This window comes from Folsomia candida, unplaced genomic scaffold, assembly GCF_002217175.1.
Source record: "Folsomia candida strain VU population unplaced genomic scaffold, ASM221717v1 Fcan01_Sc008, whole genome shotgun sequence".
NCBI lineage: Eukaryota > Metazoa > Arthropoda > Collembola > Entomobryomorpha > Isotomidae > Folsomia > Folsomia candida.
Genome location: NW_019091200.1, coordinates 814,345 through 836,984, shown reverse-complemented (window position 1 = coordinate 836,984; position 22,640 = coordinate 814,345). Strand labels below are relative to the sequence as shown.

Sequence of the window (22,640 nt, the reverse complement as noted above, 5' to 3'; positions counted from 1 at the left end):
AACCTGTTCCTTTATTGCATAATAAATACCATCATCATCTCATTAAATACGAATTACTCATCCCTCTCGTTTCAAAAGGAAAAGTTTTAAAAAATTCCAATATTTGTGTAATTGCTTTAGTTGCATTTTCTTGCAAGAAAAGTTTTTCAACTCGGAGAACCAGACTGTATTATAGATACGTAAATGTGTAATATTTAAGGTGCAAAATGCATAAAACCTATTTATGAGCATAACAAGTAATGTTTGTAAGCAGTCGTGGTGGATTTCGTGTGATGGATCATTTCTCCCAGATATTGTTCACTTTATTACTAAACTAACAATGTCGGATCAGTGATGATCTATCGCCACATTTTACTCTTTTAGAATATTCCTTTCTTTCTCAAGAGCTGCCTCAGCAGGTTCATACGTACGTACAAACGTATGTAATGCAGTCGAAAGTTTAGGGTCGGAAAAAATTCTTGTGGTTTTATTAGCTTTACTCCGCATTTTTTTGTCCGAGAGATCTTTTTTCCAAACCACGGTGAGACTTCGATTTAAATTCGAACCCCATAAATTTTACGGCATTCATATGAAATCGTCATTTCACACATTTTTTAACCTTTATTACACGTTTGGTCTCTCTTTTTTGGTTGGGGTTGATTTTGTCAAAAGATTTCTTGCCATATTTTATTGGTCGTAGACGGATTTCTGGGAAAATCCTTACACATTTATTTTATTTGATGTCAAACTATGCACGTGAGAGGGGGAAATGTACTGCTTTTATCTTAAATAAGTTCTTGTACGTACACAATTTTGGCAATAAAAACTGAATAATTTCTTACACCTAGATATTTATGCATAGTTTTGCCACATCTTTTATTACACAGTTTATCTAGGAAAATGCTAAGTTATCTTATCGTTTGGGAGCCTCCGTGTTATGATACTGTCTCGCACCTCCTTCCACCCTGTTGAGAAACTGACCTAGGACTTTCCTCTTGTAAAACTTTGTCGAATTTGTGAGCAAGGCTTCATAACTGTAATCTAGGACGGGCTGGATTTGATAGATGATGATAAAGTAGGACAATATCGTGGATATCACGCCAATAAGAAATTCCTTGTTGAGGTAGAAATACCCCCCCGCACTCAGCTCGATCTTCTTGTACGCCGTGTAGCTGGCAAACATGGTGAGCATGAAGTACAGCTCCTCGTTCGTCTTCCTCCCGATGAGTGACCTCCTTCTGAGCACCTCAAACCCAGCCATGGCCTCCTCCCCCACTTCCGCTGCGGAATGGGTCACCATCAGCAGTAAGGCGAGGCTTTGGATGAACACGACAACGGCGGGGAGCCAGTCGTAGGGTCTGTGGGAAAAAAGTGTGAGTTGGAAATTTTGAAAAATTTTGAACCACTATATTTTTACCGGATGAAGAACTCATCGTCATAACTTTTCTTCAACCCGTGTCCATAGCGTGCCGTGCGGATGAAGAAGTACGCCTCGAAGCAAGTACTGCAAACCTGGAGGGCAAAGTATGACTCCAAAATGGTGGCGAAGAGTTGGTCCGTTCCGTCCATTAGGTCGAGGAGGAGGCAGTGGTCGCGGAAGAGGAGGGTGAAAGTGGTCCGGTTCTCGTGATTCTGCGGTTTTTTCGCTCCTTTCAGAATGCTCGCGTAAACTCGCGAGTTCCAACAGGAAAACGCATTTTTGAGAAGTTTGCACTTGTAAATGAACACGAACATGTAGACTTTCGAGGCGGAGAAGACGACGAGGAAAAATATGCCGCCCATCACATTGATGAATTTCCTCTCCATGGGGGACGAGGGTTCGATGAGCTGGTAGGTGTTGACTGGGCCGGGCGTGGTGGGAAGGGTGGTGGATAGATTGGTCGCATTACTTATACTGGTGGACGACCAGAGTAGCGACGTCGTGGGAGGCGGCGTGGTCGTCGTGGTGGACGTTGTGGACAGAATAACTCGCAAAATCTTGAGCTCATATAAGGGCGCGAGGTATTCGCGAAACATCAAAATGCCAAAAAGTGTCGGGGCAGAGACGACGCTGGGGCTAACGTTGGAAATGGAAAGGATGACGAGCGTTATAACGGACGCTGCGTAGGAAAGGGCCATCCCCAGCATGAAGCGGGACGTCCCTTTCGCTGCGTCCACGTGCATCGTGGGCATCGCTTTGGTCCAAAAGGTGAAGTAAAAGGCCATGAATTTCCGGCGAGAGAGGAGCGTCAAGGAGGAAATGACGCAGTGGATGAGGAACGTCCAAAGCATGACAAAAGTGGCGACGTGCCGGTTTAAGAGTAACTTTTCATACTCGAAGTTTAACCTGTCCTCGAAATTTTCGCCGGTCGGCCCAACCTGATATGATAAGCACTACGTTATATGTTATGATAAGAACAATTACTATTTTTAAATCCTGACCCTAATATTAAGAACGATTCCCATCATGCTCCATGACCCCACGATGAGCGTGTAGGTGATGAGCAGGGTGACAAAAATGTAGTAAATGGACGCTGGTTTTTTCCCGTTCCATTCGAACTGCCGCGACCCATCGACCTCCTCTCGCGACGAGAGGGGCCATCTCCCCAATAATTTCATAAGGTAAAGAATCGGTCGGAAGGATTTGTACACGTTTTGTCCGATATCGTATTTCTCTCGTTTGGTCGCCTCGTCGATGTAATCCTTGTCCTCCTCCTCGTCGAAGAAGAGGTCGGACTCGGCCAGGAAGGCGGACTCGCTGATGTCCACGTCGATATAGGTCGTGGTGGAGGGGGGAATGGTGCTTTGGGTGTTGGGGAGCGTGGCTGTCGTGGTCTCACTGGGGGCGAGGAGGTCACCTTTCTTTTTACTGACTGATTTATTTCGGATCGCATTCTCAAATTCTTTCGCTGTCTTATTCGTTGTAGGCTGGCCACTTTTGCGGGGTGGTGGTGGTGGTGGTTTCGGAGGCATTTTTTCTTAGAAGGGTGGGTACACACGAGTTTCCAGAGTCACTTCCGGTGGTGGTAATTGTTCATTTATTTATGTGCATGTGCCAACATGTTTTTTATATTTAATCCTTAACAACCAACTTAATAAATACATTCAGTAATTAAATTTTCTATTACGAAAACATTGTTGAGATTTCATACAACTAAAAATTCAGTCTAGTCCCTCCAATCTAGGGTTTCATGTAGCATTTCCGCATCCATAAAGAAGGTGACTCTCGCCGTGTGATGTTGCATATTAAGAGGTTGAAAGTGAAATGTAATATTATTATCCGACTGCAATACGAGATTCCAATCCATGTCCACGTCCACCTTTTGAACCATCTCGACCACCACCTTTATAACCACTTCTTCACACCACCAACAACCTACCAAACCACACCACGATTCTTTATTCTTTTGTGATGAGGCATGAAATGTGTTTTTCTCACACAAATATTACTACGTTAAATACATCACGATATTCGTATGTACACATTATTGGGGAGTCAAGTTTTAAAAAGTTGTTGCATTGTTACATACATAGTATTTAAGATTTAAGAGTCCAGTCCATCCTATCCAGGATGACGATCCCAAAAACTTCAACCCTAAACCAAATCGTATAAAATACCCTCACTCTTCTGTATTGCATCTACAATTTCCATGATTCCATCCATTCTCACATCTTGATCATCCTCATCGCTGCATTTCCAGCCAACTTGTTCAGTTCCACTTTCCACCCTTCCCAGTGAGCTTGTGCTGTTTGTGCCGTGTGAATCTCAACTTTTACAAAACTAGTACTTAGCTAATTTAAAAATGGGATGAAATTATAAAATAAAAACAATTTTTCACTCAACATCCACCAATTTGAAGGCATCGCCGACCAACAAGATTGTCTTCTTGACCCGTCGAATCCTCCGAGATTGAGAGAGGAGACCAACTACTGCGAGATTCGTGGCTGTGTTATTTATTTCCCGTGTTATCCGAGGTCTTGGTTTCGTTTAAGGGTCGGATCTCAGCAGATGAGAGGAAGAAGTTGGTGAATAAGATTCCTCCAGGCTGTTAAGTGGCCCAGTGGAAGGGACAACCCGGTCGGATCCTCTATCTGATGATGATGTCTCATTTATTTCATTTCCTCAACCTCGCAGCAATTTATCAAGGAGCAGAGCGTAGAAATTCCATCCCTTAAATGGACCTGCTTGATAAATCGGTCCAATCCAATCACTTTTTGGTCTAAATTGTTCCTGGCACTGTGTACGAGTACTTACCACGACGAGTGAAATAGTGGTGCCGTCAGTATTCCAGCATGTCCATGGGTGGTGCATGCATGCATGGTTACTTCCTGCCCTACCTGTCATCTCTCCTCCTCAGTTAAAAGTGAAATTTAATTTATAATTAATTCTGATTCAGATTGGAGTCCGATGTAAATAAATTGGTTCTAGAGTGAGAGTGAGAATTGTGCATATGCAGGTTTGGGATATGCTTTTCCTGTAATGAGATACCATAATGGTGCAGATTGTGATCAATTGCGGTCGGGATTTTGATTAATAATAATCCTGTTCCGTTCTATAATTCGCTTTTGTTAAGGGAGGAAAAGTGTTTTATTGAAATTGAGACGATGACTACGGTGTAAATTATATTTTGTGTGTGTACAACTTTTTGGTGTTTTTAGTCGAAGTGTGGAATGTGCTGAGTTTCGTGATTCATGAGGAAGGAAAAGTTGGTTGAGCGTCGTGGAGATTGGAGATTTATTGGGGTGTGGACCCAGGTTCATAAATATTTTTGTCCAGGAGATGAATGCACATGTGTGTGTAACATGGTAAAAAAATTATAATGTTAAAGGTGGCGAATTATAAATCACTACTGGAAAAGGGAATAAATACGAAAGGTGTGGAATATCGTGAAATTTATAGAAATGCGCAATTTCATTCGGCTCGATGGAATTTTTTTTGCATAACTATTTTGAAATCTTTACACATTTATAATCGTGGCACAAAAGTTGGTAATCTATCATTTCGTGGCCTCAAAAGTATTACAATAATTTTATTTGTTCGATTGATTGAGTGGATATTAATTGAGGATCCAAGTTCTATTTAGATTTTCATTCTTCTCAACTCAACTAGATATTTAAATTGAATTGATGGCTACTGTCAATCAGCATGAATCGATGGCCATGTCATTATTAAGTCGTGAGTGAGGTCAGGTCAGTAGCAAAAGCACATAAGAACTGTCAGGTAAAACTAAGTCTCAAGTGCTTCCTGAATTGAATTACATACATTAAATAAATCGAAACAGTGTGTCGTCTCCATAAAAAATAGGACGCTACATTTCATTAGAATCAATTCTGGAGAACATTTTACATACTTTCCTAGATTGAAATTTCTGTCAATCATTACATTACTTACACGTTAATCAAGTGGACTAAAGGAAATACTGAACCTGAACCCACTACGTAGTCGGACAGCATAAAATAATGAGATGACCATCCCGATATCGTAACAACAATCCAATCGAGTGATAAATGAATGAAAATGAAGGCGATGAGATAATCAATCACAATAGAACTCGATTGAAAGCAGTAGTCGTCGTCGTAGTAGAATCCTGATTTGACTGACTCGTTGGGTGGTTTACTTTACTTAACTTTTACATACGTACACCAGCATAATGGGATCTGAAACAGGTTGCCTTCCTTCGTAGGTTTCTCCGTCTTGTTATGAAGTATATTGTATGTACATGAGTAAATGTTGCCCCATTAAAGTAAGTAAATCGTAATTACATTTACATATTCCAATACTTTTCGTTACCAGAAACACTGGTGACAGGTAAACTAAAGATTGTACATGAACGAATGATTAATATATTTCACGTTTTTCGGGTACAATTTGAATACGATTAATCAATAGAGTCAAATAGTCTTTTAAATTTGAAAATCCACCTTTTAAAAGTCCTGAAACAGTAGTTTTGGTCGTAATTTATGCCGACCTTCGAGATGCCAATGAACCAAAAATCGTAATAATCGTTTTAAAAATGTCTCATTTCTTACATAAAGTTAATTGAATAAAATATTTAGCTTCTTCACTTATTAACCAAAATGGTTAGAAAATTGCACCCGGCCAAAAAATTACTAGTGCTAATAATAAATGAAAATGCGTAGGATTTTATTCCCTCGCATATCTCCAAGTCCATCCCTGAATTAATCAGTATCACGCTTAAGTAGTTTACGTATTTTCCCTCCTGCCATAAAGATGAGGTCATTTTGCATGCAATAATATTTTTGCACATAAATAATAACGAGCCGCCCGACTGCATCTCATGCATAAAAGTAATAAACAGGCTAGACAACCAGACTCTGGATTTGCAAGTGAGGTTTTGTCTTTAGGGTGGGATGCGAAGTAAACTTACGTAAAAATAATAATCACAAACACACGCGACTATATATTTCTTTGTAATGTGACTGCATAAAGCTTTTGGGCAAGATTTACTATGGGCCAGGTTTGCATAAATAATTAAGCCAAAGAAAAGAGGTCCGAATCCATAAATTCTGAACAATGTCAACTCTCCTTCCTTCTTTTATTTGTCCGTCGCAAATTAACAAACTAATTCAACTTTAAGGTACAAATTTTATCTTGGTGAATTTAAAGGAATTTTGATCCCTGATAAAAAATGTGTAGCCAAAAGACAATGCACACTTTAGTTGGATGGACGAAGAAGACTTGTCCTAATATTATTATTATTAAGGAGACTTTGCTTATAAGGTGAAAAATGATTACATACCTTTCCCAGAAAGGTGTTATAATGTCATGATGAGATATTCAAGTCGGTCTCTGACTGGATTGGAAATCATCCAATAAATGTCTCACTTCTTCTTCTTCGCAGTCAAATTCGGTCGGTGCGTGTCGTCCTCATGATAAATGTAAGCATTCATTCAGTTGTTGAGGAGGTAAGAAAAAATGGGATACCTTGTTGCTTCGAGTTCATTGTCACCTGCCCAATTATTATTTTTTAAGTAAGACTTGGTAAATCTGTCCGCCCTTTGCTTGTGGTCGGGTGATGAGACGGTGAATAAAAGACAAAGAGTGGTACTGACTTATTTATGGGGTTACATAGGTTTGGTCGGTTAGATGTGTGGGGGAATCGTTCGGGAGGGTGTTGGATGTTTTGTTGAGGTCAAAAGTCTGCACGGAACACATGAGAATTTTGTGGCAGGACCGAAAAACCGTGTAAATTTGGCAGAAATTATATTTCACTTACGTCATTTATTACAAATATTTGCGACATATTGAATCATATTTAATTACATAATTTCAATTAGTCGACATCCCAACCTACATATAACTGAACCGTGATTATAGAAAGCAAATAAGCAAAAATCTTAATGTCGTCAAACTACTTAGCAGCAATTAGTTGAAACTTGTGTAAAATTACGACAAAATTTGATACGAAATCGACAATTAGTGTGTAAAATTTGAGACGAACTTATCGTCTCACATTCCTCATCATTTCATCCGTGAAATAAATCAGTGAATTAAATCTGATTCATTCCCTCGCCATAAAGATTTCAAGTCTTACACAAGATATCCGCTCTTATCTTAAATCTCCTCACATTACATACAAATGGGTCGATTAAGTGAAAAACGAGTACCACTATTTAGTCAATCTATCGAATCTGATCTTTTCCTTACGTAAGTAAAAGAACCATTCCAATTCCCATTCCGATCTCCACGCTCGACAACAACTTTACACGAAATTTAGAAAGCTGAGAAAAAGTATCATTAAATTAAATGGTGGATTGGATTACATCGAATTGAATAAATATCCAATAAATGAGATCATTCCGGATCCACTAAATAACTTTGGATGCGAAAATATGTAAATAAAGTGTGTCCAAAGTTTGAATATGTGAAGAAAGAAAACAATTCGAAAGATTTGCGAATGTTATTGTCGGTCGGGTGAAGAATTTGTTTTATGCCAAAAATCAAAATGACGACCATCCATTTGGTTCATCTCGTGACGAACAAGTTTTTCCATTGCATCGTTGCCTTCTTGTTTTTCAAGGGTGCGATACAAGAGCTCAAACTGTATGGAATGCCGGGAGTCGCGGAAGTGCAGTGTGATGATTCTTTATCGGTCTGTAATCCATTTCTTATTTTTTTAGTACAGATTTTTAGGACATAATTTATTTAGACATATTTGAGCATATTTCAGGAAATTCGTATCAAAAATGAGCCATAAGTAGATGACAAAAATCGAGGCGTATAATCTGATCTTTTTTCTCTCGTGCAATAAAATAAAATAAAATTTGCACTTTCGGTTGTCAACTTAATCAACCTGACCAAACTTCATGCCTGATCGTGACAAAAAGCCTTTAGACTCGACAATAAAAACAAAAATGCTAGCTTATTGTTTGCCCAGCCTGACTAAACCCTGTCGAAAATTATTAAGTTGTTGTTAGATAATTAGAAAGAGAAATATTGATTCAAGATTTTTGACAGTTAATACAAAGAGAGGATGGGACAAGTGGGAAATTACCATAATTTAGTTAACACTGCTCGTTAACAGGTCAAGTCTCCATTTATTTAGACTCGACTGGTCCAGCTTAAACAAAAGTTCACTTACTGACGCTAAACTTTTAGAATGTTTATATAACATGCAAAAATAATTGGCAAACTGGCAAATATCGTAGAATTGAGAAGTTGTACCGGGAGACAAGATTGAAAATTAGCACATACCAAAGTCTAGACTTGGAGAAAAAAAATACTTATTAACAGACGTCTCAAAATCAATCAACTTGTTTGATGTCAGAAGAAGTATGGATCGTTATTGTGATTTTATGCAAATAATTATTGTGCCAATAATTAAAAAAGAAACACAAAGTTGTTCAGTCAGGCCAAAAATTGTCCATGCCCATCACTCACCCACCCGAATATTAGAAAAATCCACTTTAGATCATTCCTAATTAACACTTTTGAACTAACTGACACGCAAACTGACACACGCCTACGTACGCAAATAAATGTGACATACACAAATATGTGAATAAATACATACGCTAAAAATGTATCTCATAAATGTCCAGTTCATTATCGTCATATGCAAATTAGTGTTATGCGCTAAACTTAATTATCTGCACAGACGCCATGCAATTTTTATTATGCCAACTTTCAAAATAATTTATGTACGTATTTTATTTCATAATTTTGTTTCAAAATATAAAAAAACAGAGCTTTGGATCTACCGAAGGATCAGCAGGAGGTGTTGATTTTGATGGTGTAGAATCCGAGGGTTTTTATGATTATCCGGTAAAAAATTATTTTATGTTGCTAATTTTTGTATTTAAATAATTTTCTTTTGTTAAGTTTCTTATAATTTTACTTGTAAAAGTCGTATGACGACGACTACGGAGATTTTGGAGAGGATGGGCATCTTGGAAGTGGTGATGACTCGATTCCACCCCCACCGCCGAGACCACCCCCATCGCCGCATGACACCAATGGAACCGACCACTTCAACCTGACCGGTCTCTTCGGGTCGTCAGACGCCAAGGTGCGTGCCAAGGACAAAATGCTTATCGTTTATTTTTATTTAGTTATTTTTTGGGCTTTATTAAAATCAATAATTTTGCTTTAATTTTTGCACAAAAATGCTTGACCGTACTGTTTGAAAGGGTGAAATAGCACATAAAATACGAGTACATGCAAGAACTTGTAAGTATGAAAACTAATCTTCAAATTGTGTAATCCGTGGTTCATGAAAACACATTCTACGCAAGATCAGAAATATTAACAGAGTTATGCAATATGACTGATTAAACGGTATTCCTTAAAATGGAAAGCGTTGTATATTAACATGTTACATAGATAGCTACATATTTAATATGCCTAATTAATTAGTTAATGATGGTGTTTAAGTAAATTAAATGGTTTGGGTAATTATGTATGGTTTGTGTGGTTTGCTTGTGACCGTAGGAAAGCGGGGGTTCGAAAAGTGGCGTGCGTGCGTTTTCCCCCGACCCGAATAAGCCAAATAATAATGTCCCCAGACTGGTTGGATCTAATAATAATAACCCAAAAACTAAATCATTTTGGGGTACAGAAATCAAAAGCCCGTCATTTTACGAGGTTTGTGAGCTTGCTTTTGTGAATCTCAGTCCGTCATCGATACTACTTTCACTCTGTTTTATCGCATGTAACACTTTTCTTTCAAATTTTAAACGCAGTTTCACTTTCCATGTGATCATTTTATCATTTCTGTGACCAATATTATTTAGATTAGTCATTATTAATCTAATCATTTATTTAAACTTTTAACCGGTGAAATTTTAACATTTTAACTACTTGCTTAATTTTTATGTAAGCGGGTAAACGCAACAAAAATTGTACAAATCGCTTTTTTAATAGCCTAATCCCAATCCTTATCATGTGACTGCATGCAATTTACTTAACTATGGTCTAACTTCGCGTTATTATGTCCATTTTCATGCATGAAAATGTCACTTCCCTATTTTTTTTCGGGGAACGCATGTCGTATGTAACATACCGCTTAAATAAACTGCATCCGCCATCCCCGCGTCGTAAAGATACCGGAAAATGTCCGGCTTATTATTTTTTGAGTTTTTATCAACCCTCTTCTTGACAGAACGAGCCATTCGACACTGGCGGAGTTGGCGGCGTGTGTTTATGCAACTACACGGAAATAGTTTCCAAACTTCCCGAAACGCTAAGAGGATTACCCGGCCCGATTGGTGAAATGGGTGTGTGACAACTAATATTATTTATTGAAGGGTATGTCCCGTAACGATATCTTCTCTGTAATTACCAGGAATCCAGGGGGAGGCTGGTCCAATGGGGGTGAAGGGAGAAAGGGGCTTGAAGGGTAAATTTTTAGATGAAGATCACTACTTGGCCTAATTATCTTATTCTGAATGACATTTTTTTGTTGTGTGACAACAAGGTAAAAAATGCGTACGGGAATAATTATAGACAAACTTGTCTTGATTTTACCTTAAAACCCCAACTATTAAGTAACTAATGAAAATGGTTTGAGAACTTTTGGGATAGTCGAAGGGATAGTCGAGGTGCCAGGTTATTTTAGAGAAAACTTTTAATTTTACACAGTAAAATTATCAAAAAATTTGGAATCATTTAGCAGAATGAGTGAGTACTAAATATGTCGTTATGTCTGGCCATACATATTTAAGAGCATGTTTTTCTAGCCCCTTAGTTTGTTGTAAGTATTATGCAAATGAACTTTTAAAAACGATAATTGGGCCGTGCAGTTTGAAGTCTATACTCATTTTTATCTCGATTAATCTCAATTTCTTATTTTTTAGGTGATAGAGGCGACATAGGTAAGAATTATTTACAAACTCGACGAAACGTAAATATTTACATACACAGAGTATGTAAATTGATGTACATTTTTCAGGGATGACTGGACCAGAGGGGGTTCAAGGGCAGAAAGGAGAGCCTGGATTAGTTGGGCCCCAGGTATGAGAGACCAATTAATTTTATATTACTTGACCATTTCACAATTAAATTATTGAATTAATTATTACCTCCATTTCAATATATTTTAACAAATTAATTAAAACCCCACTTTCTTTTTTTATAGGGATTGGTTGGCCCTCCAGGTAAGGTCTCAGATATAAATTCAAATTGACCATGGCTTAAAAATTATGTTTATTGACCAAAATTGTATTTTTCAAATTTTTAAAGGACCCCCAGGAATGCAAGCATCCCCATCCTTCCTTGGATCAGACGTAAGTGTTTAAGACATTTTTTTAGAACACATAATGTCCTAAGTAATGCGGACACATGTAAATACTTTCTCTCCAACTTTCTCCATTTTAATTTCCTACTCGCTTTAATAAAATTAATCTGCTGACATTTCCCAACTAATTTTCACACACGCAGCCGGATTGGAGACCTCGAAATTTACTTAAGGTATCACAAAAAATAATGGGACATTCCCATCTAACTTTCCCTTCGCGATATGCATACTGCAAACCTTTGATATCTATCTCCAATATTAATACATATTAAAATATTTACTTTAGACTTCCAAATTTCGCATTTTTTTCTATAAAATCTCAGTTTTACTTTAATGTACTACGTTTTGACAGGACACTCTTGGTGGACCCTCATTGATGTCGAGGTCAATTATGGGACCGAAGGGTGAAGGTAATCTTGGCTAGACTGAGAAAAGCACATTTTACCATTTTTATACGTAATTCGTCTCGTATAATATAATGAATTTATTTAATTAGTTGGTGAATCCGGTCCATCGGGAGCAAAAGGAGAAAGGGTACGTTAACACAAACATTTTCATGAGTGACTTTCTTTTTATTGACTTTAACTTTTTATGTCGTGCCTAAATTTAGGGCTACATGGGAGAAAAAGTGAGTACTACAAAAAACCTGTTAGATTTATCTGGTAAATTAATAATAATAACGCAACATGCTAATTTCTTAGGGTGAAAGAGGACTCACTGGGCCTTCCGGTGAAAGGTAATATATTAAGTTTTTCAATTTTTTTCAAATATTGTGAAACAGAATGATTTCTTATATAATTATTTTACAATTGAAGGGGTTTGGCTGGTCCGCCGGGTGTTGATGGTAAATGTTTAAACGATTTATGGAAATTGTACATTTCTAAATATTTGTCAATTTAATTTTTGTAGGATATCCTGGTCGTGACGGAGCCAAAGGATCTCAGGTATTTGCAAAAAAATGTGTTGAAATTTACATCATACTCGTAACTTAATTCGTAACGTAATTCTTAACTTTATTAATCTGCATTTCTTACGTATACTTTCGTTCAGGGTGGGAAAGGTGAACGTGGCGAAAGGGGGTTGCCCGGTCCAGCCACTCCAATCTCCTCCGACATGACTGGCATTCTCACCAACACGGTGGTTGAGCCTGTCAAAGGCGAACCTGGACCTCAGGTATGTAAATTAATACGTGTAATATCATGTATGAATTTTCTAAATGAATTTTCCTATGCGTTCAGGGTGACCGAGGGTTACCTGGTTTAAAGGGCGATAAGGTATGCACATAATTAGACGTGCAAGATTTGTTGTTATCATAAAATTAACTAAAACTCTACTTATGAAGGGAGACATTGGGCCTGCCGGACCTCCTGGTCCAGGTGCTGCATTTGATTACGAGGGTGATCTGAAAGTGGTAAAGGTTAGAGTTGTCCGTAATTAAAATTATAATAAATTTCCAAATAGTGACACGTCAATTTACTTAAAACAGGGAGATAAAGGCGACATTGGACGGAGAGGTGAGAAATATTTGTAAACGGCATTTATAAATTCATATTTTTATGAAAATTTTTAATTTTAATTTTTCCATTTCTTAAGGCAAAAGAGGCCGACCTGGTCTACCTGGACCACGTGGCCCGTCTGGCGAAATTGGAATTCCAGGGTGGCCCGTAAGTTTAATTACTTTTGTGAAGAGGCAAAAATTTATGTGTACGTCTGTAATTGAATTAATGAAAAAAATCATAATAAAATGCTGCTGGATTCAGAATGTTAATGTAAGAGATTCTATTATGCAAATGATTTTGCAGATTTGGATTGTTAATTTGGTTTATTTCAATATTTTTAACGATCTTATGTATGTACGAGTAAGAAATTTATTTAATTTTATAGGGAAGACCAGGGTTAGCAATTCAAGGTCCAAAAGGTACATGACCATTTTTGGGTCTTAACAGTACTAATTTTTAAGTAATAGTGTCTCTAATGCCCACTTTTACTTTCACAGGAGACAAAGGAGAGCCTGCCGTGCTGCCAGATAATTTCTTTAAATATGAAGTATCCGGTACCGCAGGAAAACCAGGACCACAGGGACCTCCTGGTAAGTACTTCCCACCACTGTAAATCAAAACCATACGCCTTGTTTGTACTATTGTCTGACTATAAATAGGTCCCCCTGGTCCACCCGGAAAAGTCGAGTACATTGAAAGAACACCTCAATATGTCCCGGTTCCAGGACCGCAAGGTTAATGTAACTTGTTATAAATCGCTCAAATCCCTGATCTCACCGAAACTTTCTCCACGAATTATGTAGGACCACCCGGTTTGTCAATTGTTGGAGAAAAGGGAGAGCCCGGACCTCCAGGTAGAATCAAATCATAATTAAAAACAAAATTTGCAACTACCAAAATTCAAAATCCTTCTCCATAGGCCCACCTGGAGACTCCTCCTCCGCTCGATTTTCTGGGTCAGAATCATCTTCCAAAGTTGTTCCAGGTGCTGTCGTCGTACTCACGAGAGAATCAATGCTAAAGGTGTCAAATCATGGGTCTGATCCTAATTAATCTGGAGAATATCTAATTAATTTTTTGTGTTTGTCAGATGTCCCAGCTAAGTCCGGTCGGGACCATTACTTTCGTCAAAGACGAGGAAACCTTATTTGTCCGAGTTTCCGAAGGATGGAAACCGCTCTTGGTTCGCAGAAATGTCTAACATAATTCTAATCATAGAAATTAGCATAATAATTGTGATAAATTTGTAGATGGGGGCCCTTGTCCGAGCCGAACCCATCATGGCGCATGTCGACTTGACCACGGAATCTCCACCCGTGGCTCGTCCACCCTTTGAAGTGTCCAGTCTAATCAATAGAATTGAAGGACCCAGTGTAAGTGTCACGCTAAAATATCCATTTTTCGAATTTTTCATAACATCCATTACACAAAATCTTGTGCACATTTTTACACGCTTGCAAAATATTAGGAATTAACCCAAGTAAGTTTTTCAGAAATGGTAGATTTGTAAATTTCAAATTGTAACTTTTATCGCACAAAAATTGTAAAACTCGTATATATTTAAATATTTTTATTAAAATCAAAACCAGTTTCTGTAAGTAATAAAGTGATTGATTTTTTAGTTGCGCATCGCCGCCCTGAATGACCCATGGAGCGGTGACATGCACGGAGTATGATTCCAATTTAACATGATCAAATAGATTCAATACCAATTTATTTTTACCACTAATTTTTATCACAGGTCCGCGGTGCAGATTACGCTTGTTACCGTCAAGGTAATAAAAAATTTTATTACCAGATAATTGCTACTATATGTATAACCAAAACATACTGAAAATACATACATATTTATTTTATGAAGCACGCAACGCCAATCTACAAGGAACATTCCGAGCGTTTCTATCTTCGTGGGTACAAAATTTAGACAGCATCGTCAAGTTTTCCGATCGGAACCTACCCGTACGACTTTGACTTTACTTTCATTTTCACACCTAAATTTCTAAGTTTGCCAAAGCTAACTAAAGTAATTAATTAACCTCACAGGTAGTCAATACCAAAGGTGATCTCTTGTTCAACTCGTGGGGTGAAATATTCCAAAACGGGGGAAAAATTCAGACCAGACCACCCAAGCTATTTTCATTCGGGGGTAAAAACGTTATGCAAGATTTCCACTGGTACGTGCACACTGCTAAAATTTGCACTCACACATATGCAAAAAATATTACAACCTTTACCAATTTTATTAAATGTCAGGCCTCAAAAAATGGTTTGGCACGGGGCTGATCCCTCTGGCGTTCGAGCGCGTCAATCCTACTGCGAAGCGTGGCATTCAGACTCCTCTTCTAACGTCGGATTGGCTTCGGACATTTTGAAACACGAACTTCTCATGGGTCAGGAGAAGATTGGTTGCAACAATAAATTGATAGTCCTCTGTATCGAAATTGCTAGTCAACACCACTACCGACGACGACGACGAGATCTGGATCAGAACAATGATGTGGATGACGAACCACTCAAAAATATCCAACGCCACGACGATGATCTCACCTACGAACAATATACTCACTTCCTGGAACAGTACGATCAACACCACCCCCACCACCACCCCCAACACCATCACCAACACAATCACTCTACCCAATCCCCCAATCCCCTCACAGTTGTTTAGTGTAAATACTTAAAAAAGTGATTTTTATTACATACGTATGTACTTTCCTACTTTAATTTTGTATACCAACCATTTTGATGTATTTATGTACCCAAAACTTGTTCAACTGTAACAAAATTTCAAATTTTTTAGAGCTTTTTTCGAAAAAACAACAACAAGAAAGGGCAAATTTCATATCAATTTTTATTCCAAAAGAGAAAAGTAACTGGGTCAATAACAAAGAACAAAGTAATATGAACGACTAAATATGATACGTATTATTATTGTATGGTACTCATGCTCTGGGATTTTACTAGGAAACATACATACTTAATCGTAAAGTAAATGTGTAATTAATTAATTCGTCTCACTTTTTTTATTGGGCATAGTCCGTCTTATAGGAAGTAAATTTAATAACTGTTCAAATAGGTAAGACTAGAAAGTAAGAATTAAATTTAAATTAAATTAAATAATTAATTATTACATGTATTTGTAACTGATCTGTCGATTAGTGGCTAATTATCTGGTTTTATAAAACCACTCCCACGGCGTCAAATAGTTGCAATTAGCGTCTCCAATAATTTTCACGAGTTTATGTATGTGCTACACAGCTTATTGACATTTTGTTATGAAAATATGTCGTCATATCTCGTCGAGTCATTTATCATTTATGCATTATTATTATTATTATTATTATATTTTAAACAGGAACAATAGAACTTAAGTAATTTTACGTGTACCGTCACCATTTCATTGTCACTGTCATTACTACATAAATATACTACTGAATGGGTAAGTTAAGGACATCTTCAGATCATGCATAGATAAGTATGTATCGACGTTTGTTGTATCTCTTAATGAAATAAAATGTGTCAGTGATTTGTGGAAATTTTATAATAAAAAAATCAATAATTTCTCCTGCGGGCTTAATGACATTTTTTTTTAACTCTGCCAATAATAATGATACCATATTCAACAATGAATAGTATGAATTTTGGAGAAAATTGTGTCCTGTTTTATTTTATGGTTAGTTAATTAGAAAAAATATGTATGGCTCATGCTAATCAGTTTTAATCGGTATTAATCACCATCCAGTACATACATACATATTCCGGAAAATAAATATTTTTTTCATGCAATTTTTTGCATACCTCGAATTAAAACAATCCTTATATCGAAAAATGATATGGATTTTCAAACTCTTTAAAGAAAAATCGATGACAAGCTGGTATGGTTCCGGGTTTGAAAGTGTATTTAACATTGCATGTTAAAATAGTTTATGTTTCCGAAATAACTAAATAGGTAAAGGTGCCACCATGGCTTATCAACTATTAACTCGATGCATTGCTTTTATGGAGGTATTTATTTATGGTTATTTATTTGTATACGTATTCCTTTTGTTAGGTTTAACAAATAAACCTATAAGTCGACCTTGTATCTATTTTAGGGATGTACATTCAATAAATACGGTCCACAGGCATAGTTACCCACAGGTTTGAAGTCTCTCACGTGAGTTTCAATTTTATGAAATAAATAACAGCGAAGACTTAAATTCGTGTTATTTAATTATTTCAAGTAGTAAACCACAATTCATCTTTTCCATAAAATTCCACTACTTGTTTCATGTAACTTTCATTATAAGTGTCTGAACAAATATTTATGTAACGATCCGCACCAAACGTCCACACTACATGACTCGGAATCAAATCCCATGAACGGTACCATATTGTTTTGTACCGGGTTCATACTTTATCACCTTCCTCGTCCTTGTTTTTATTGACACATATCATCACATCCATAGTTATCCTGCTCCTTACTGGCCCGAAGTGGCCGTGAAAAAGGAATAAAAATCATACATCGTTGAGAACAAACTCATGAGATTTTCGCAAATAAAACGCTCCTCCGTTAATCCAATACGTAACGCAACCTGAGGTTTCATGAGGTTCACTCAAATCCATCAAGTCAATCCAAACCCCGTTATGAAAAGTTCTCATTTTCGCACTGGACAGCTCCGAACTTGTATAAATAGCTCACTCTACATACTCACTGCTAATATTCTACCACAAGCCACGGGAAAGAATCAGTCAAGTGGAGTGTCCATTTAACATCGCGAATAAAGTATGATATACATAAAATACCTTATTTAAATTAATTTGTGGAGTAATTAACCTAAACATTTTAAATATTCTTTATTAGACATGATCAACATAACAAAGGACGAGTTTAACAGCGCTGTAACCAAATCAGGTTATCCTAAACCTTCGGAGGACCAGTATAATTCCTTTGCAGCTGAGCTTCGAGGAAATTGGAAACTACACAGCAAGGACTTATTAGCCATGTTTTTCGCAAATGTCCTCCATGAAAGCAGAGGACTTCAGTCGAAGCGAGAGGAAAATCCACCCCATGACTACAACACTGTGCAAGCCTGGTTTCAACAGGTTGACAAGGAGTTGCAGAAGCAATATCCACAAAACAAGTACTTTGGGCGTGGTTACCTTCAACTTTCGTGGATTGGGAATTATCGCGAAGCATCTGAAGCAATATTTCCCAACGACAAATTAAAGTTGGTTAAAGATCCGGATCTTATTGCCCGGGATGAAAGCGTCGCTTGGAAGACGGCCTTTTGGTTCTGGATGAAGAATGTGAATCGTCACGTTTGTTGTTTCCCCAGCTCTATCAAGCGAATTAATCCGACAGAAGAGACAAAGAGCCAGATTGATAGTCGAATTTCCATATACAAAAAAGTGGTAGATGCATTTGACGTGGATGCAATTATGAAGAAGGATGGATGCAATTGTTTGAAAGAGCTGAAAGATAATGCGAAATCATAAAGCACTTGGAAATTTGTAATGCATATAAAATGCAGTAAATATTTTTTATCAATACTTACAATTATCTCAACTACTGTTTTTTGCATCCCTTAATGCATATTATATGTAAGTAATAAATAGTTGTACACACTCATACAGTCATAAGAACAGGTAACCGGCATCCCATTCCAACCTTTTATCATGCTTTCTTGCATAAATCTTGTTTTCCACATTTCTTCTCATTTTTAGGATTTTATTATTGCCATTGCTAATTTTCAACATATTTTCAACATATAGAGAGGAAAACTGAAATCGTTTGTACGCCCCTTCCACTTGATAATCAAAGAAGTATGTGCTTTATAAAAAACTATGAAAAACGGTTAAAATTGTTATCAATTTAAATCTCTTCCTATTTCTTACTCTGAACTATAAGAATTGACGTGCCTTCAATTCAACATAAAAATTAGTTAAAAATCAACTTTATTACATATGTAATCTAATTAATGGAGGAAATACATATTATAAAGTTAACAATAATTCAAGTCTAATTTGATTTATGATTTTCTTTGTAATCGAGATATGAACCGTTAAAATGCATGAAAATACCAAATACTCAAAATTTGTTCCTTACATAATAATAAGCCATTTGTATGTATTTTATTCCACAATTGATCTCTTCAATTAACTTTGACATATATTACAAATTTTAAAATCTGAATTTATTTTATCTGTATATGTATCCATTCCATTTTTTATTTTTTGCGAGATTCTTCTTTTGTTTATTGTATTTTCATTCCATATGAATTTTTGCCACACGAATTTTGCACATTTATTTGCAAACAGCATAATACATATGTATGCCATAAGCCAGCGACATTAATATTGATCAATTACAACAACAATCAATGGCAACAACGTGTAAGGAGGAAGATTTTTGAGGTGTGTCGTCGTCATATTTTTAATTTTTTGGCCTCCGCGAGCATATTATTTCTTATTTCGCATATTAAAAACATCAAAGGCTGCTGCTGCTGCTCGTTTGAATTTTATTTAATTAATTATGGATAAGCGATGGTTTTTTATAGGAAGTGAGTTAAAACACAGCAAAAAAGTCGTGAAAAGGTTAGCGACAAGGACTTCACAGGTATCTTGTCAAATCCTCAATATCTACGAGCATCGAGTCTTGCTCCATGTGGAGATCTGCAATAAACAAACAGCACAATATCACTTCACCCGTATTGGTTCACCGGCCTGTTTGCTAATGACTACCGTGTTAAAGTCATTATTACTGTTAAACCAGAGGAAGTGGATCATGAATAAATTATAAAATCAACATTTTATATTAATTACCATCTCTCTCCAGCAACATTGAGACGAGGCTTTCGTTTAGCTCTAGAAAAAAAAACGAAAAATGTAATCTTTTTCAAATGATTTGAAATCTGGAGATGATAAGAGATTCACTTACTCTCGATATGTGAATGTAAATCGTTAACAATAACTTGAAGCTGGGTCACATTGATTTCCGTTAATAATTGGCGACTCATCCTTCGTCTCCGATCGGGAGGTAATCCCACCCCTATTTTTTCCAGTGTGTTTCGTACCATTTCCGTGATTGGAGAGTGAGCACGACCTTCTCGTTCCTGCATTTTTTAACAAAATTATGAGTTGTGACATAATATTTTGCATTTTGCTTTAAATTTTTTCGAGCTTTCACCTGGGTCAGTTGCAGTCTTGCCACGTCTTTCGCTTGTGCCAATGCGTGGCGAACTTCGGCTTGAAGTTTGTCATGTTTCTCAATAAAGTTTTGCTCTCCTCCGGAAGAACTTCCAGGTTTCTGAAAAGAATTGAAATTTTATACTCAAATTACGTTGAACTTGATTACAACATAGTTAAAAATGTACGTATTTGATATTGCATATACCTTGTTAAGACTGGGAAGGCTTTGGTTCTGTGGTTGCTGCTGCTGCTGTTGTTGCGATCTCCCTTCGGAATCATCCGAATTTGGTGATTCGTTATCTGACGTAGTCTCATTCATGAAGCACACTTGCAAATTCATACCTGAATAAATAACAGCACACGTAATTCATTTGACTATTAAGTTTTAGAGGCATAAAGAGATTATTTATGCAGCTCCGTACTCGTCTGTAGTCTGGATTGAAGGTTATGTTTTCTCAGAGGCTTATCATCCCCACAACCACCACAGCCCCAGTCTCCCTCAAGTGCAAGCCTTCTCCGTATCTCGTCCCGGTCGGAGCGATACTGCAGAGAACTTCGTTATACACAATCTGTCGAAAGTATGCATAACTTCTTAAATTTGGTACCTTGCGTTCCTCCTCACGGGCCTGCCGTAAGTGAGTCTCAATCTTTTCGAGATCAATGCGAGGTAATTTAGTGTCCAATTCTAGCACGTCTGAAAATAAGAATTTGCTTATAATACCCGGGTAATAATTAATTAGTTTGTCCACCCACCTTGGATTTTTTCCCGACCCAACAACAACCTATTGTTCTCCCCACTTTGGTACGGGATCGGCATTGATCTCCGATTGAGAAGGAGCGACTCCTTATTCTTGCTTCTCGCCCCGGATGACACGATATGCCGCTTGTTGACGATGGGTGGGTGTGGGGGTGGGTACTGGTGACCATCCATGATGCAGAGTGACCCCGACCGCCCGTGGTACGAGAGGGGGCGCGTGCTCCCCTGCTCAGTCAGGGAGCGCATCATCATCTGATTGTACTCCATCTTGTCCTTCTTGTCCCGCATGCCGCGACGAAGGGATTCCGGCGTGTTGGGGGCAGAAATGGGTCCGCGGACCAGTTTATTGTTGTTCATGTGGGTCATGGTCTCCCTGAGGTGAGTAGAAATGCAAATAAGTTGCTATTTTTTATGAATTTGCGTCACATTCATGTTTGAATTTATTTACCTTCCAGTCGATGAGAGGTACGCGTCTGACATTTCGTAAAAGCAGAGGGTGTGTCAAGCCTGATTTAGTTTCAGGGGGTGATTTGGCCACCAAACTATGCTCTGGGTGTGGTCCGTACCGAGTTGGAGTCGTTTTTTTCAGTAGAGCAAGATTAGTTAAATTGAGTTTTAGCTTGTCAACATGATTATGTCAGGTGGATGACGTATTCAGAGTTGCCTATGTACATACACCTATCTTGGATTTTTAGTCTTTAATACACACAACGTTCCCGTACTCCTGTTAGTAGTGTTAGTTATTGGTAACCACTTATCACCACGTCACTTACTTCGTCCTCCACCACCACTGAACCACACCTCTCAAAAATTACGAAAGTATTTCCTCATCCGTTTCAACGTCTTCTGCACTTTCGAGCGTTTTGGTGAGACAATATTCCTTCAACACGAGCCAGTACAGGCCCAACATGAGCCCAGCCAAAATACTTATCACGATCAGACTTAGCATCAATAAATCCATTCTATTCTTACGCCACTCTTCTGCCAATCCTGCTGGACTGGGTGGTGGACAAGGAACGATAATTTCTTTCGGGGCGTGTTACACTTTCTCCAGGCCTGTCCAGGAGGAGGGTGAGCGAGTGAGAGAGAGTTATTTTATTGTCTGTAATACGTAGGGCTGGAGAGAAGTATATGAAGCAGGAGAAAATGTTGTAATGTGTTCCTTTATTACTCACAGAGAAGTTCGGAGTTGCCCGGATTCGGGTTTGGTTTAGCACCCGGAGCGAAGGAATCCTATGAATAAATCGGATCGGAGTATGTCGGCTTGTTCTGATCGGATCTGAAACCTGGAGGAGCTGCTGCTGCGAGAAAAACTTTGTCTTTCTCCCCGTCCATAATGATGTCGATGTCCCCTCATGTGTGGGTGGGTGGGGTGGTCGGTGATGATGGTGGGCTACCTACGGAGTGAGTGGTATTGGACATCCTTCGATTTTCTTTTAAGGGAAATACCAACATTTCTTTGAATTGATCCATCCATTTCCTGTCAACCTTGCTGTTCTG

General features: G+C 37.8%; 3 protein-coding genes across 9 annotated transcripts in view; 2 read left to right on the top strand and 1 right to left on the bottom strand.

Moving 5' to 3' along the window:
- LOC110853136 (collagen alpha-1(XV) chain) overlaps positions 1-16,779 on the top strand; it is a 54,466-nt gene extending 37,687 nt beyond the window's left edge. The window contains exons 1-37 of one of the 7 annotated variants that reach the window (XM_035854283.1): positions 3,618-4,664; positions 7,698-8,072; positions 9,167-9,244; positions 9,327-9,488; positions 9,911-10,063; positions 10,581-10,695; positions 10,764-10,817; positions 11,275-11,292; positions 11,370-11,431; positions 11,556-11,574; positions 11,660-11,703; positions 11,858-11,887; positions 12,067-12,124; positions 12,211-12,248; positions 12,325-12,342; positions 12,416-12,450; positions 12,530-12,558; positions 12,624-12,658; positions 12,765-12,887; positions 12,953-12,988; positions 13,057-13,131; positions 13,201-13,228; positions 13,308-13,378; positions 13,475-13,483; positions 13,599-13,632; positions 13,711-13,803; positions 13,873-13,947; positions 14,017-14,067; positions 14,133-14,236; positions 14,304-14,396; positions 14,464-14,586; positions 14,682-14,693; positions 14,836-14,883; positions 14,955-14,988; positions 15,075-15,172; positions 15,257-15,387; positions 15,467-16,779. In XM_035854283.1, coding sequence (XP_035710176.1) covers positions 7,911-8,072; positions 9,167-9,244; positions 9,327-9,488; positions 9,911-10,063; positions 10,581-10,695; positions 10,764-10,817; positions 11,275-11,292; positions 11,370-11,431; positions 11,556-11,574; positions 11,660-11,703; positions 11,858-11,887; positions 12,067-12,124; positions 12,211-12,248; positions 12,325-12,342; positions 12,416-12,450; positions 12,530-12,558; positions 12,624-12,658; positions 12,765-12,887; positions 12,953-12,988; positions 13,057-13,131; positions 13,201-13,228; positions 13,308-13,378; positions 13,475-13,483; positions 13,599-13,632; positions 13,711-13,803; positions 13,873-13,947; positions 14,017-14,067; positions 14,133-14,236; positions 14,304-14,396; positions 14,464-14,586; positions 14,682-14,693; positions 14,836-14,883; positions 14,955-14,988; positions 15,075-15,172; positions 15,257-15,387; positions 15,467-15,881 — 2,763 coding nt within the window. In that variant the 5' untranslated portion in view covers positions 3,618-4,664; positions 7,698-7,910 and the 3' untranslated portion in view covers positions 15,882-16,779. Of the gene's footprint in view, positions 1-3,617; positions 4,665-7,697; positions 8,073-9,166; positions 9,245-9,326; positions 9,489-9,910; positions 10,064-10,580; positions 10,696-10,763; positions 10,818-11,274; positions 11,293-11,369; positions 11,432-11,555; positions 11,575-11,659; positions 11,704-11,857; positions 11,888-12,066; positions 12,125-12,210; positions 12,249-12,324; positions 12,343-12,415; positions 12,451-12,529; positions 12,559-12,623; positions 12,659-12,764; positions 12,888-12,952; positions 12,989-13,056; positions 13,132-13,200; positions 13,229-13,307; positions 13,379-13,474; positions 13,484-13,598; positions 13,633-13,710; positions 13,804-13,872; positions 13,948-14,016; positions 14,068-14,132; positions 14,237-14,303; positions 14,397-14,463; positions 14,587-14,681; positions 14,694-14,835; positions 14,884-14,954; positions 14,989-15,074; positions 15,173-15,256; positions 15,388-15,466 lie in introns of those variants that run through there. The other 6 variants (XM_035854276.1, XM_035854281.1, XM_035854280.1 and 3 more) reach the window with 6 other exon arrangements.
- A 1,071-nt stretch (positions 16,780-17,850) lies between these two features.
- On the top strand, positions 17,851-18,761 carry LOC110853452 (chitinase 5). The gene is made up of 2 exons (XM_022101721.2): positions 17,851-17,978; positions 18,057-18,761. The coding sequence occupies exon 2, from the start codon at positions 18,059-18,061 to the stop codon at positions 18,689-18,691; it is 633 nt and encodes a 210-aa protein (XP_021957413.1). The 5' UTR covers positions 17,851-17,978; positions 18,057-18,058; the 3' UTR covers positions 18,692-18,761.
- A 532-nt stretch (positions 18,762-19,293) lies between these two features.
- Positions 19,294-22,229, bottom strand: LOC110853108 (schwannomin-interacting protein 1). The gene is made up of 9 exons (XM_022101339.2): positions 21,589-22,229; positions 21,137-21,513; positions 20,989-21,077; positions 20,806-20,926; positions 20,589-20,725; positions 20,382-20,501; positions 20,133-20,307; positions 20,018-20,059; positions 19,294-19,867 (listed from the first exon to the last, which is right to left on the bottom strand). Exons 1-9 carry the CDS (start codon positions 21,618-21,620, stop codon positions 19,806-19,808), a joined length of 1,155 nt encoding a protein of 384 aa, XP_021957031.1. The 5' UTR covers positions 21,621-22,229; the 3' UTR covers positions 19,294-19,805.
- Between the last annotated feature and the right edge of the window lie 411 nt (positions 22,230-22,640).

Bases quoted from the DNA above. Each gene is read 5' to 3' on its own strand.
- LOC110853452 (XM_022101721.2), top strand. From the start codon at position 18,059: ATGATCAACATAACAAAGGACGAGTTTAACAGCGCTGTAACCAAATCA.
- LOC110853108 (XM_022101339.2), bottom strand. From the start codon at position 21,620: ATGTCAGACGCGTACCTCTCATCGACTGGAAG. The intron at 20,726-20,805 runs GTACGGAGCTGC...TTATTTATTCAG, and splicing joins TCAATCCAGACTACAGACGA to GTATGAATTTGCAAGTGTGC. The intron at 20,308-20,381 runs GTGAAAGCTCGA...TAAAAAATGCAG, and splicing joins CAAGACTGCAACTGACCCAG to GAACGAGAAGGTCGTGCTCA.